Here is a 15563-nt window from a genome sequence, read left to right as displayed (position 1 = left end):
GAGACTTTGCTCGTGGCTGGCATCCAGTTGGGTTATCACATCAGTTGGGACCAATCATCTATTGTGTGCAAGGATGAGAGGTGGCACAAGGTGTGATTTGTGGACTGCAAAATAGTCAAGAGTTGGAGTTGTAATAGGTTTTTGATGAGATCTGATCTACATTTTGTAAAAGGTGGACTATTGTATATATTTTTTTTTAAAAGAATTCAGTAAAAAAATATAAAAAACCTTTCAAAAGATTCATCGTCTTTACCCTTGACACTTCTCGTGCTCAGAAACTGCGCAATCGGAGGTGAAAACGACAAAAGCGGAATTATATCATAATGCATTATTATGTACTATTAAGAACATATTCATGTTAAATAGATATTGACCGCTAGATGTAAATTAAATAAATTGTCTCCATTTATCACTTAAGAAGCCCCCAAAAAGAAAGAGTATTGCACAAATTAACTAAATAAGCAACGCAAGAAGCACTTTCATCAATCGATTGCGGCATTCCAATACAAGCTAATTCAGCTATAACAAAATCCACGACTTCTTAAAAACGTATTTTATTACTAAACCAAGGATGTTCGGCTTAAGGTAAGCATATGGGAAGAATTCACATTGCCCATAGGGACATGAAGTGCAACTGCTGTTGCCCTTGGCCAAGCTAGGAATCTTACATAATAACTAGCACATGATATTAGCCATGGGGTATATAACATATTAGAAGAGCAACCATGTGACTTCAAGATAAGCATAATTATAGACTATGGTTAGTTATGGATTAACATTACTAACCATTAGTACTTAAACGGACCTTAGTTGACGGTGACTATCATTTTCATGCCACCCTGGCAGTGGCCAGGCACACCACAGATGAAGTAGTAGGAGCCCTTCCTTGACAGCCTCACGAGAGTGTTTCCGTTGGTGTACACTGCAAGGGGCCTCGCTGAGTTGCACTTTAGATAGTCCGCCCTGCTTACCATCATCACGTTGTGAATCTCAGCCGAGTAAGAGAATCCTGCACCCGCACAAACACACTGCATATATAACCCCCTCCTCTACAGAAGCACACAAAACCTCAGATCTAGCTCGCATACAGTAGTACCCTTAACACTCACCATGATTATACTCCTAGCATAACTGTGCTAATAGTGCTCCTGCAAAGGACTTGGGACTTACTAAGTACATCATTCACATGGAAGGCCTTCGATGCCGCCCAGCGATTATAGTTGACTGAAGGGGGGAGTGTCCAAGAGGAGCGATCACCGACATTATACACGAGAGCAGAGGTGTGGTGGAACGATCCCATCAAGCATACCATCACCACAAGGAGGGCAGCCATGACTCTTCCCTGGCAAGTAGCCATTGCCATGGACGTAGCCAAAGCCATAGCAGCGATGCTAAGTAGAAAGCTAGGTTGTAGAAGCTTGAAGGCACAAGACTCGCCGGAGCAAGCTCTGAAAGCAGTTGAGAAAATAACAAGACAAGCAGCTTGAGACACAATAAATAAGCTGCAAAAAGAGCAGGGTGCAACAATGTACGCACTTTCTATTTTCTAGATTCTCAATGTCTTTTCACAACTTTAAAAAATAAAAACACACAAAGATAAAATGACAAAATTTTCACATTAGTCCCCCCCAAGCTCCTATGCCTAGGAAGTTAGGGACTTATGAACGCAAGAGCCTATTTATCTTTTGTGTGCAATACCAATTTATACCACACTCATGTTCCCCATCCATACGCAGCTTGGTCTTAGAGGGTGGTCCCACGTGTTCACCCCACACTAGAGCTAACCTTTAGCTTTCCCATGAGGAAGAAGCACTGTTGAACAGATCAAAGCCTATTCACACCATTATGAGGGACAAACATCGGGGGTCCAACTAGAGGCTATTTGGTTCACGTAGGATGGGGGTAGCAATCGATATAGTAGTAAGGAGGGCTCCATCTACCGTTCAAGAGGGTCAATCACATTTACTCAAGTGAGAAAAAATGGAGATGAGCAAATAAGTAGGGTTGAAAGCATAAAAGGCAGGGCAAGCATTGTATGTTTTTGCTTGCTCTAAGTAGTTTTGAATGTGCAAGAGGCTAGTGTTAAATCTAACCAACGCCTTTAGCTGGTGTTCAAAGTTCTTCAAATTCTAGCCCGATTGGCAAGTGGATGTCCCCCAGTGGTTTGTTAGGGTATCAATGAACTGCTTAGGGGGCCAAAGTGAGACCCAGGGGGGGTAGTTTTATGTGAACAACTACTGAGCTTGGGGCTAGTTAAATATAACACCATCTCAATTCTTGCTTGTTATAAATCCATCAGGATAATCTCATTAGCTCAATTCTAGTTTGTTATAAATCCAACAGGATAATCTCGTTAGCTTTGTTAGGCTATTTTATGAACATAAATATATATTCCAAAAAAACCCATCAGGATAATCCTGCAAAAAAAATTGTGTTGCAACACACTCCCCACCATACTCATACACAACTATTCCAAAAAAGATTTCAATGTTTTATTGTATTCATTCGCACAAAATGCAAAGATGTGTAAAATCCATGCCATGTCTAATTTAATTGCTTTCTTTTGGAGCACTAAGGAGTGTGCCTATCTTTAATAATCACATCACCCAAGGCAAGATTCATAAAGTGCTCAAGGATAATATCCTGAGAGACCCATTTGGCTACGTCTCTTCAAGATAAACATAGGCATGTGGCCCTTAACTCAGATAGGATGATATCTATAAAAAGCTCTCAATACCTAATTGATGAATTGTACTACAACTTGAAATTATTGTGGTAGTACTTTAAGCATAAAAAATGCTTCTAACCACCATTCATAGGAGGTGATGAGAGAAGGCTAATGTGAAAAAGCACGCACCACACATTACTTTGGGAATCCTTAAAATAGAAGCCCCAACATTTAGCAAGCATGAGCTCTCTAAGAACTTAATATTGCTTAGCTTTCATAACACTTGGAAGATATTTAACTTTCTTGTAGGTATGTCAACCTATCGTATAACTTGATCTTCTAGCTCCTCACATAAGCCGCTTTGTGTGCTAATTGTTTAACAAAGCAAACACAAATTCTTTAATGGAAATCATAATCTTAGTGAGAGTAACTAATAAACTTGTATTGTAATCTCAAATCTCTCTCTCTCTCTCTCTCTCTCTCTCTCTCTCTCTCTCAGGGCACCCATGTGCATGTGCACACAAGTGCACATGCATGCACAAACACAAATTTTTTAAATGGGAATCACAATATTAGTTAGAATAACTAACAAGCTTGTAATGTAATCTCAAATCTCTCTCTCTCTCTCTCTCTCTCTCTCTGTGTGTGTGTGTGTGTGTGTGTGTGCACTTGTGTGCACGCATGTGCATGTGCACATATGTGTATATATAAGAACAATGTGATTTCTCTTGACATATTCACGTGTTTTTAGACCACAATAAGCTTCAATGATTAAGTGTGACATTGTCGTAGGGCTTGTAATTTGAATACCTTGCTAGTGAAAAACAAGAAGCTCATGCACAAGCCTTAATTGTTGGGGCCTACAAGTCCATCAACTTTGAGTGTTATACTCTCTCTCTCTCTCTCTCTCTCTCTCTCTCTCTCACACACACACACACACACACACACACACACACACACACACACACACACACATAGACATCCACTTGTAATAAAGCTTAAATGTTCTTGGTTAAGAATGTTCATGTAACAAAGGTTAAATGTTCAAAATGTTATTATAATAAAGCTTAAATGGTCCTTTATATTTTCAGAATTAGAATGTCGCCTAGAAAAAAATCCATGAATTCAATCATAATGATACAAATGTTGTTTATCATAAATAATGATGAATAGGTTTGGTTTTACACACGTGCGCATGTGCACAAACACTTACTCACAGTGTGTATGTATGTAGAGCAATTTATCTAGAAATAACCACATTCATAATAATTAGCATGCCATTTTCATATGGCTTTTGATTTTTAAATCCAATCTCTCTCTCTCTCTCTCTCTCTCTCTCTCTCTCTCTCTCTCTCTCTCTCTCTCTCACACACACACACACACACACACACACACATATGTAACTGTGTGTGCACATAGTTACGTATGTAGATAGATATGTGTGTATGTTTGCATGTGTATGTGTGTGCACGTACATGTGCTCATAAATATGTATGTGTGTGCATGCACACATGTTCATAAATATGTATGCTTGTTTTCGAGTAAGGGTTGGGTGGTATCGCAAAACAAGCCATGTTGTTAACCACTCCAATTAACATGATCGTGCCTCGTCCAAAGTTTTGTAAGGCTTTTATAATGCTAACTTACTTTGTTAACATGGTGCTGGAACATACAAAACTGCCTTACAATGTGCTTAATGTAATATAGGGAAGTCCAAGACTTCATGTATATACTTGCTATAAGATAGACTAGTGAGACATGGACTAATTTTAGGTATACCCGATCAAATGTGAACACTAGCCTCTTGTATATAAGGAATTTCGACATTAACTCCCAATAGAACAAGTCATTCCCCTTGTAAAATAATTCGTATGAGCTCTCTTCTTCATCTTCCCCTACTCTCTCCCTCTTGCATACATTGGATTGATCCATGCTCTAGCTTGATTGGAAGCTTACATAATAGTAGGGTGGGACTTGAGCTCTCGTCCTTATATAAAGCATTGTTTGTTAATACTAGATTTAGTGACTTAGATGTCTTTTTTGGGGGCATAACATACTTTTTCACCTTCCTCTTGCATGGGATATTCACTAAACTTTGAAATTGTTTTAATCACTCCAAATTGCCAATCATATAAAGGCCTTCAAAACTTCAAAAAACTTTTTAGAAATAATGAAATAATTTTCTTGTCTCAATGATACTACTAGAAATTCACCTTTTTTTCCCTTCTTCCTTTTGCATACTCCCATTTTTACAAGGCAGTTCTAAGTATAGTATAGGTGCTTTGCTTTTCCAACAATGATGTTGCCTTTTTCTTTGTATTGATGTAAACTTGCCGTAAGATTGTTCTTGCAACTTCAAAGGTTTGGGTTATAACTTATTACTTTAGGTTTGGGTTATAACTTATTACTTTAGATCACAAAATAAGCATAATTTGTTATGTCTTTGAAACAAAGTATACCTGTACCTTTTGGAAAAGGTGCCATGGAGAGACCACACATTATAAAGATCATAATTAAATCCCTACATGTGAAATCCTCAACCATGGAATTAGGATAGGGAAAGATTGTGTCATAATGGTAATACCATTGGAGATCATTGTTTTTTATGGCAAGTGTGTAATGGCCATTCATAGAATTACACATGGTTCACAAAGCTTTGAATTTTACATCACATCGGCTTTATACATACTTGATCAAGCTAGTTGACAATAACTAGCTTGATTCATGGCCATTCATAGAATTACGCATAGTTCACAAAGATTTGAATCTTACATCACATCGGCTTTATACATACTTGATCAAGCTAGTTGACAATAACAACCGCTTAGTAGTTGGTTGAAAACAACCAATTTGACTTTGAAGTAGGATAACTAAGGGAGTTGCTTTCAAAATTGAATAGGTTGCCAACCAAGTGTAAGTTAGCAAGACTCTAGATTGATTGCTTTTGTTGGTGTTCTCTTTTCATACTAGAAGAGGGTTGTTAACTTGTTATAGTTTCTACAAACATGCACACACTTAACCGTGATGGTTATAACTACCATTTGGGCCACTAGTTGACCATTTTAGTTGATGATTGGCCCTTGGGTTGGAGGTGAGGTGCCAAGGTCCTTGCTAGTGTTATTTATCGATGTTGGTTGAAGATATAAATTGTAGTTCATTTCCCATGGCACAAAGCATGCATGAAGAGAGCGTTTCACTTGTTTCAAAAGACACTTGATTATCCTAAACCAAGTGTAAGTGACCAAACTCTAGATTGATTGCTTCGTACTTTATTGGGATAATCTTGGGGGTCTACCAAAACAATAAATGGAACCACTGTGACATGAGGATTTACCGCCTTTCATGCTAGCCAATTTTGAGATTGATTGCTTGGTTTTCTCCTTTCATACTACCTAATTTTGAGATGGTTTTTAACTTGTTAACTTGTTAGGGAATTAATTTCTACAAACATGCACATATTTAAGCATGTCAGCAATAACTATCATTTTGACCATTTTGGTTGATGATTGGCCCTAGGGTTAGGGGCCAAGGTCCAACATCTTTTGCAAGTGCTATTTACCGATGTTAGTTGAAGAGTTGAATAGTTGAAGTGCATTTCATTTTCATTTAGTTGAATAGTTAAACTCTATATGCACAAAGGCCTTGGCCAACGTGTTGTTGCTTTATAATTTCACAATGTTCGTGGACGACTATGAGGCTAGCCCACCAAACACGGCCACAAAACAAAACATGTGTGTCCGACATGCAAAGGTCGGATATTGCAACAACCCGGGGCCGAGTAGATTACTCAAAGTGGGGAAGAGTAGATTTGAATTTTGAACTTAGAACTAGTGCGTCCACAATTCACCAATTTAACAAGGAGCGATAATAACGATTATTATTTTCTGCTTGAACTTCAAACGTAGGAAATTGTGTATTTATAACTACCCGTAGGAAATTGTGTATTTACAACCGACTTGTGAGTAACTCACACACCACCACCAGCTCAAGGGGTACACATCCACCTGCAACAAGGTACAGGTCCCCCTGCAGGGGCTCGAACACAGTACCTGTGGGATATCACACTCGGCCTCTTTAACCACTAGACTACAGTTGTGAGTGTAAAATACGGGTATTGTTGTGTGTCCACCGTCTCCATGCTTCACTTGCAACAAGAAGAGATTCATAGTTAGACGAAAGACGAAAGTGTAAAGAACGTGGTGGTTCAAAATAACTCAATAAATACGAGAAGGTATTTTCCTAAATCGAAATTACCAAGGCTAAGCACGTATTGGGCATGCCACATTGAGAAATCAAGTACGGACAATACATTGAAACGTAATTTTGTACTATTAGAGTTGGCTCAGGCTCATAGGGGAAAAAAAAGGAAGAAAAAAAGTGCGTCCTTCTTTTCGTAGTCTCAGGCTGCGGGCCCCCCCGCCGCCCCACTTTTACTTTGAAAAAAAGACACCATTAAGCAATTGCAAACATTAAATCTCATAAGTTTTGAGATCAAATCTAGCTTTTCTTTTCCCCCCAAAAAAAAAGAAAAAAGAAAAAAGAATTCGGAGTGGATCTTTGCAAACATGACCCATCGTTCCTGCTTTTTAAAAATTGACGCGGTGTGGAATTTTCAGCAGGCTATATGCATAGGTAGTTATAACCTAGAAATCCATAGATCGTCGTGGGGCCGTGTTCGCAAAAGGCTTTGAATTGATGGTGATCCGCGAGGACGTTGCAAAGGTGCGGGCCCGGCGCCGCTTCTATCGACCGAGGCTTGACGGTGAGGTCGAGACTCCAGTCTGAGAGGACTGTGACTACCGTTTGCACACATGACAGTAGGCCCATTCCCACAAACGGCGCGGCACACAGAGTCCAGACTCAGCGCAGGTCACATGTCGGTCACCCGGCGCCCATTACTTACCAAAGTGTCATTTTTCTTTCTTTCTTTTTTTTTTTGAAGTGTGAAGTGTCATTTTTTTTTTGCTTTTTTTTGCAAGGAGGTACATCACCCACTTTTTCCTTCTCGAGCTTCTTTTCCCTTTGATAGGCTACCCACATGGAAGAGGAAGCTCCGTTTGAGCTCCGTTCAATGAGACCATGATTTCAACAGTCTGTCCAGCTCCATTCAAGAGAGAGAGGCGAGAGAGAGTTTTTCAGATGTGGCACTTTTGTTGATTTGCAATCGAGGAGCTTCCACTGGCCCGAAGATCTTAACCCATGGAACAAAAGTTCGGCTGATATAGCTCTGTCCTACCTACCTATACTACCCCTTTCCGTTGGCAATCCTCGTGTGCAAGAGATAAATCAACCATTTTTAAGGCTGGACGGAGGGCATCGAATGGAGCCATGTGCATAGCGTATGAGGGTGGGCAAGAATCAAACCTGCATCCTCTCGGGGAAGGGGAAGGGGAGGGTAGGAATCAAACCCACATCCCATGGGAGAGGGAGGAATCAGGATGCCACCTCCTCCACCGGGGCTAAAGTCCTTGCCCCCTTTTCTATCTTTCTTAACGTTATGACAGTCTTTACATTCTAGGCTTGTATCTACTGGAGTTGGACAATGGTTGGTCCCACAATATGTGGCATGATATGAAGCAGTCATAGGCCAATTTGACTTGCATGATGTGGACCAATCACAAGCCTCTATAGTCAAAGGGGAAGTTTTAACTACTCTACTATTTTAATGCCTTTACATAAAGAGATGCAAGGATTGAGGGGCCTAGTGAAGTAGAAGCTATTCAATAGCTTCTCCTTTCACATGATTATTTTCCTATCTCTTCACTTCTACACTGTGCTCTCTCTCTCTCTCTCTCTCTCTCTCTCTCTCTCTCTCTCTCTGCACAGGGTAAGTGTGAAATTTTAACTTGTTTTTTCAATCTTTATGTATGGTACATTTTATTCTTCTTTTCTTTATTACTATTGGCTTTACCATGTGAATTTTCCTTGCAATTTAATTTCGAAAAGAAATAAGTGGAGAGCATTTATGATGACATGACAAATTCAAAAAGAGCATTTATGATCGCCTTGTGACACTTTTGGAAAAGAGCTCAAAAACTTTGACAAATGGAGAGGATACATCATAGCTTACCAATGCTTTTTAAAAAATGGCATTCTAGTGTATTTTTATCGGGAGAACTGGCTGAGATTTAAAGTAGCCCTTATTTTATTGAGGAATGATTTTTCGTATATTTTAGTTATAAAACCAGCATATAGTAGAGATTTCTGAAACAAAAAATGAGGATAGATTTGAGAGTTGTCCTTATTTTGATTAGTTAAAAAATATGTTTTCTTCGAGCACTGTCTAAGCTTACTCAACAGTCTTAGAAAAGAATATAAAGCTTACTCAACAGTCTTAGAAAAGAATATAAAGACTTTCTATTCTCACATATTAAAAGCAGTTATGATTCCAAATGGAATTGACTTGCTTGTTCATATGATTATCTAGAGAATAGTATCTTCAAACCAATCAATGTCTTTGTGCAAAAAAATAAAATAAAATAATCCTCTAGTAATGGTATACAAGCAAAAACTATGAGATAACATGATTTTTGAAACACTATAAAATTTCTTCTACTAATAAGAAAATATTTTCTCACCTAAATTTGCACTCAGCTTGCCATTCTGATTCAACGATATAGAAATGGGCTTACAGCCAACCATACCATATTTGAATAACATATCTAATACATACTGTCTCTACAGCCATATGCTCTCAGGCATCCTGATATCCTCAATGCCAAGAAAGTGTCTTAGCTCACCTAAGTCCTTCATGTCAAACTTCTTCTTGAGGAGACCCTTTACATTCTCAACTTCCTCTTCATTGTCACTCCTAACAATCAAGTCATCCACACAGATAGTGATGACCACAATCCACTTACTCTTTCGAACATAGAGTGAATGATTAACATTTGCCATATGAAAGAGCCAATGGTGATAAGATACTATGTAATCTTATCATGCCATGCTCTCGGTGCTTGCTTCAAGCCATACAAGGCTTTATATAGCGTGCACACATAATTTAGGTGACTTAAATCCTCATAATTTAGGTGACTTAAATCCTCATAACCAGGTGGCTAGTCTAAATATACTTCTTCTTGTAACTCACCATGCAAGAACACATTCTTTACATCCATGCAAAACCCAACCTTTTGATGTAGCCACTATAATAACAGCTCTCACGATTTTTCCACTGAATGTTTCCTCATATAATCAATGTCATAGGTCTAAGCATAACCTTTGGCAACCAATCTCGCCTCGTACTTTGCTAATGCTTCAATCTGAGTTATGCTTTAATTTGTAGCCTCACTTACAGTCAATAACCTTTTTACCCTCAATAAAAGGCATTAATTATCATGTCTTATTTGTGTCCAATGAAGCCATTTCTTCATTCATGGCTTTCTCCCAATGTACATGCCCAATAGCAACTTAAAACATGTGGGTTCAACCTTCTGCATAACCTTTGCCATGTATGCATAATGGTGAGCTATATAACCATCATAGGTCAATCTTTGAATAGGGTTTTTGACCCTACCCAACTTGCATGGTCCTAGATCTATAGTCGGTGTCCTTGTGGGAAGCCTTAGCCTTCCTTGCACACCTCATCAAGGCTCTGCTATGAGTCACAAGACTCTCCATCAACAAATGAATCCCTTGTGCTAAAATGGCACACATACCAAGAGAATCATCAACCTTCTCTTTACCTTTATATGTAACACACTTGTTACCTGTAGAACATATTTTTTGATGCAGCCTACCACTCCATGGTCTATCAAGAGACCCATTTCTAGTGAACTCTCTCGGTCCACTCAATGAAACTGTGATTTACTGACCTGTATTCTATGCAACCACCTGCTCTTGTGTATCATCCCCAATTGAGTCTTTTACAACAGCATACCAACTGCTCATCTCATCCAAGACAACATCCCTTCTCACCCTCATCTTAGTGTGATAGGGTTATAACATCTATATCTCTTTTACTAAAGGAAGTAATCAATGAACACACATTTTTCAGCCTTTGGATCCAACTTATTACATAGCTCATCAGGAATGTGTACATATGTAATGCATCCAAACACTTTCAACTGTGACATATCTAGTTTTCTACCAGTATACTTCTCCTCTAGTCACACCATGCACTATCATTATGGGGGTCCTGTTCGTAATGTAACTGCAGTCGCAATTGCTTCATCCCAATAATGGTGAGGCATGCTCTTCTCAACTTGATATTAATTCATGAGAAACCTCTACAATGTGCCCATTATTCCTCTCAATTCACAAGAAACCTATGCAATGTGCTTATTCTTCCTCTCTCTGCAACACCATTTTGCTGCCTGCAGAGTGTACCTGCATGTGAATTGTGTAGAGTGTACCTGCATGTTAATTTTCTCTACATTCCATGATTTTTCAAGTACTCATTAGAGAAGTACTCTCACTAAACTCATTAGAGAAGTACTCACTGAGCTCATCAGAAGAGAACTACTCTCCCCCTCCATCTAACCTTGGGCACTTAACTTGCAAACCTATTTGCTTTTCAGTCAACATTTTGAAATTATGAAAGTGAGTAAACACTTCACTTTTCTCTTTCATGAAATAGACCCACACCTTCCTTGTGTGGTCTCATTAATGAAAGATATATAGTAAACGACATCCTCCCATTAATGTTCTCTCTTACTTACACTCATGTTATGTGGAAATACATTCTTTGTTTGCTTTTCCCAAACTGACATGCTTCACATACTTCATCCATCCACCTTAAACTTGGCAAACTTGTAACAATTTCTGAATTCTGCATAGACTTCATTTCGTTTCTCATTCACATAACTAATACGTTTGTGCTAGATATCTATCTCGGCCATAACACCTGCACCTTATGCAAACATAGCAGCTTTTACCTCAAGCTTGCTTACATCCAAAGTAAACATTATGTCCACTCTTTTGCCCTTTGGAACCAAACAACATTTATTGTTGAAGTCCTTAACATAGCAGTCCTTAGGGTTAAAGCGTATCTGCAAACCCTGCTCAACCATCTACCTAACATAAACCAATTTTATTATATTAGGCACATGAAATACATCAGCCAAGTACCTCATCTTGCCATTCTACATAGCTAATGGCACATTCCCAATGCGAGTAATAGGGTGAGTTGTGTCATCTCCCGTCTCTACATAACTTGGTTTTTCCATATTTTTGACATCTCTAAACCACTCACCATGACATGTCATGTGGTTAGAGACTCCCAAATCCACATACCATACATCATCACCGTTTGTGAATATATCTATAGTTACTGAATTTAACATGTGTTGCATAACAAACAAATGCTCACTTCTATCTTCAGTTTGCTTACTTGAAGATGCATAATTATTTTGCGCAACTTGCTATTTTTTATGTCACTTTGTTTCTTGCGACATTCAGCTCTGCAAAGTGACTTGGTTTTCCACAATAAAAGAAATAACCATAAATAATGCAAACAGACATCTTTGCTTTGCAATAACCATAAATATGCAAACAAACAATTTCTGTATGTAACCTACAACATAGTAGTATCTGATGTAACTCCTGTAGAGCAGTACTTCTACACAATCTGTATGTTTACACATGACTAGAGTACACATACATACACCCACAATCAGCAATACATGATCACTATGTGCACACTCAAAAATGTAATGATGCACTGTAATAACCAAAGTTTAAATAGAAACAATTCAAACTAGAACTTCCCAGAAGTGCATAAAAACACCTTGGCCCAAACAAAGGCCAAAACAGGCTTGAAATGCAAATCTAGCTGCCAAACCTCAATGCAATACAAATTATTGCGTACAATATAGATATCTCTTCATCTGCAAAGATAGTGCCTCAATTAGAGATGCGTAGCTCCTAGAGCTACCCAAGGAGTGTCATATCAAAAAACAAAAAGAAAGAGATGATGATGCTCTTACCCATGGACCGCTTCCTTTGCCTTTGTAGCTTCCTTTGCTTGCTCAGCTTTTTCACCTGAACCAGGCTTTTACATTTGGTTGTAATGTGTGAGCCAAGGGTCCAATTTCGAGGGGGCTCTCTAAGACCTTAAAGATACATTAAAAAGTAGGCCCTTGGCTTACACATTCCAATTAAATGTGCTCGGATGGTGACCAAACTTTGCAAGTGTGTACATGTGAACCCCATCCTCACTCTTACAAAGTTTCACCATCATATCCAAGAACATTTGGTTGGATTGTGTGAGCCATAAGCCTAATTTTGAGGGGCTCTCTAAGACACATTAAAAAGTAGACCTCTGGCCCGCACATTTTGTTGAATTGTGTGGGCTAGGGGCTTACTTTTTGATGTGTCCATCAAAATTAAAAGGTAGGCAAGAGAATGTTTGCATCATTTGTTACCCTAAACCTAACAAATATATAATAAAACTAGAATTAAAAAGATAAAATATTTATGGCTCTAAAATACACCTTACTTTTGTAAATAAAACAAATGACACCAATCAGACCAAATAATGCAATAATCACATAGAGAAGATAATGAAAAAAGTGAAAAAAGTGAGACACCAAGAATACAATGATAAAAAGCCAAAGTACAATTTGCGATGATAGAAAACTAATTATCAACCTCTCTCTAGCTCTCACAACATCTAATATGCTCTCATTTGCATTTACATGAAGCCGCTAGAGAGGTCGAGTGTGCCGCATTTGCGGCTCTAAAATTAAGCTGAAGCAATCACAAGATGAGAGAAGATGTAGGATTCACGATTAACCTAGTACTACTAGAATTAGATGTATCTCTTGTGCCTATGAACCTATTGAACGTAGTAGAACATGCCCACGATCATGCTATATGCATGAAACTAAATCCCGTGACCATGCATGGCATCATCGTTGAGAGTGCTCTTAGGCAATAGAGCATCCAACCATATAGTAGTTTACAAGGGAAATGGTGGAAAAGATTCGAACCCGCAGTCTTTAGGTCATGAGCCGACATTATCCATGATTAATAAATCTATAAGGTGGCTATAGTCAACTGCAAATATGGCATCAACATCATGTTCCATAGGTGCAACATGCATCGGGGATGCTATGGTTTAATTACCCACTCACTCGCTCTAAGGATCAACCCATGCAGACATGACATAGTCTCCTTAATCACCATCTATGCATGCTTCATCATAGAAGCATGCAAACTATCATGTGAATATAGTGGGGTCGCTACTATGAGAGGTGTTCCAAATGGAGTGGAATCCCAAAGTGCCTGAAATCGTCTACCAATCAAATGCCACCAAGTGATCCATAGTGTTGCCATCCACATATTGGCAAGGTGAGAAGGTGTAGTTCTCAACAAAGTCCACCACTGAGATAGCCACACCAATGAGAAATTGCTCCAAGCATGCATGAAATTGGAGGTCATGCCACTTGGCATAATGGGTGTGCCATATATAAGGGTAGATGTACTCTCTAAAAGATGTAGAAAAGAATGCACGTGAGTATGTTTCTCTACGAGCTGCAACCTTCTGGACTGGTCATCTCACCACCATTGAGCTAGTGTACTACATACTCATATTTCCACCAATTCACCACCTTAATGTTATCTCCCTCAAGTATAGGCCCTCAAGTATAGGTAGTGCTACCAACTCCCCACATGCATCACACATCCCCTTGGCACATGAGAGGTGATGGTAAAGGCATTTGGCTCTTGACTCTCAATACACAAGAGGTGATGATATAAGGCATTTGGCTCTTGTCTTGCCTTATCACCTATTGACACACGAGAGGTATAAGGCGCTTGTCTCTTGGCTCGTGTGGACACAAAAAAGAGTGTCTCTTGGCTCATGTGGACACAAAAAAGAGTGTCTGAAATCATGCAGGCTAGTATGCCTCCCATTGTTCCCAGTAAGGGAATGGAATACATTATAGTACATCATAGTAGAGTGGAAACTCCACATGTTATCGACAACAACATGTGTCATGTTGTGACGGGAGTAGCGAACAGGTCATGGCATGCACATCACTTAAAAGATATTTGGCCGATTCTGAGGTGAGGGTGTGCCTACACAAACTAAGTAACCTAGTTCAACTCACCTAAAGATAGAAAGCCCCATGTTTGATCATCAACACACCCTTTAAGACTATTTGACACAATGCTTTCTTGAACACGGGTGAGGCTCTACAATTCTTCTCCCAAATTTGGTCTAGTAGTGTCTTGTGCTATCTCGTTAATCAAACGATTACACCTAGGAGCACGACCACTAGAATCCCATAATGCCCCAACATCATCCACATCATCTGGGCTCTGCATCCGCAAGGAGCCACCCCTAAGAGTGTGTGGTGCTATGCAAAGAATGCGAGCTATAGCTTTCATCTCGCATGCTACCATGTGGGGTCTACATATGGCTACTACAATAGTGTGATGAGAATGGCCAATGCATCTAAAGTATTCATGTTCTTTAATGATGTATAGACACACTATTGAGAGGACCTCAACACCCACTCCTCTCTCGACACTCACACTAATTCTAGCAATAACCCTACACGGCTAGATTAGGATGGTTAATAAAGGGATGTGAGAACTACAAATTGTGACGAGGATGTGAGATCATGAAAAAAAGGTGAAAATGATCTTGGACACTAATGACATATGGATAGCTTATCTATGGTAGCTTATGCAAACACACTCTCACTAGAAGGAGGAGAGGGAGGCTCACATGGTTTGTCCAAACCAAGGGGAGCAATAATAATGTATGGACCACCCCAAATCCCATATCCACCTTTGGTATTACCACCCTAGTGGGTTTCTTAAAGAACTACACCCAAAAACTGAAACCCAAGAACACGAGAGCTATGAGTCTTATGGACGAACAAGACCCATATGAGTAGCAATAGTACTATCCCTATGGGTGTCTTGACCAAGGTTCACCCATAGGCTA

General features: G+C 39.2%; 1 protein-coding gene across 1 annotated transcript; it reads right to left on the bottom strand.

Annotated features, from left to right (window-relative positions):
• Window positions 1-540: 540 nt before the first annotated feature.
• LOC147617525 (mavicyanin-like) lies at window positions 541-1513 on the bottom strand. Its single transcript, XM_086775784.1, has 2 exons — window positions 1171-1513; window positions 541-1009 (listed from the first exon to the last, which is right to left on the bottom strand). Exons 1-2 carry the CDS (start codon window positions 1379-1381, stop codon window positions 807-809), a joined length of 414 nt encoding a protein of 137 aa, XP_086631910.1. The 5' UTR covers window positions 1382-1513; the 3' UTR covers window positions 541-806.
• Window positions 1514-15563: the final 14050 nt, after the last annotated feature.

Source organism: Cibotium barometz, chromosome 36, assembly GCF_041138505.1.
Source record: "Cibotium barometz isolate CiBa-2024 chromosome 36, ASM4113850v1, whole genome shotgun sequence".
Taxonomy (NCBI): Eukaryota; Viridiplantae; Streptophyta; class Polypodiopsida; order Cyatheales; family Cibotiaceae; genus Cibotium; species Cibotium barometz.
The sequence above is the reverse complement of the archived record's forward strand: the minus strand, read 5'-3'. Positions and strand labels throughout refer to the sequence as shown.

Bases quoted from the DNA above. Each gene is read 5' to 3' on its own strand.
- LOC147617525 (XM_086775784.1), bottom strand. From the start codon at position 1,381: ATGGCTTTGGCTACGTCCATGGCAATGGCTACTTGCCAGGGAAGAGTC. The intron at 1,010-1,170 runs GTAAGTCCCAAG...GTGCGGGTGCAG, and splicing joins CCATGTGAATGATGTACTTA to GATTCTCTTACTCGGCTGAG.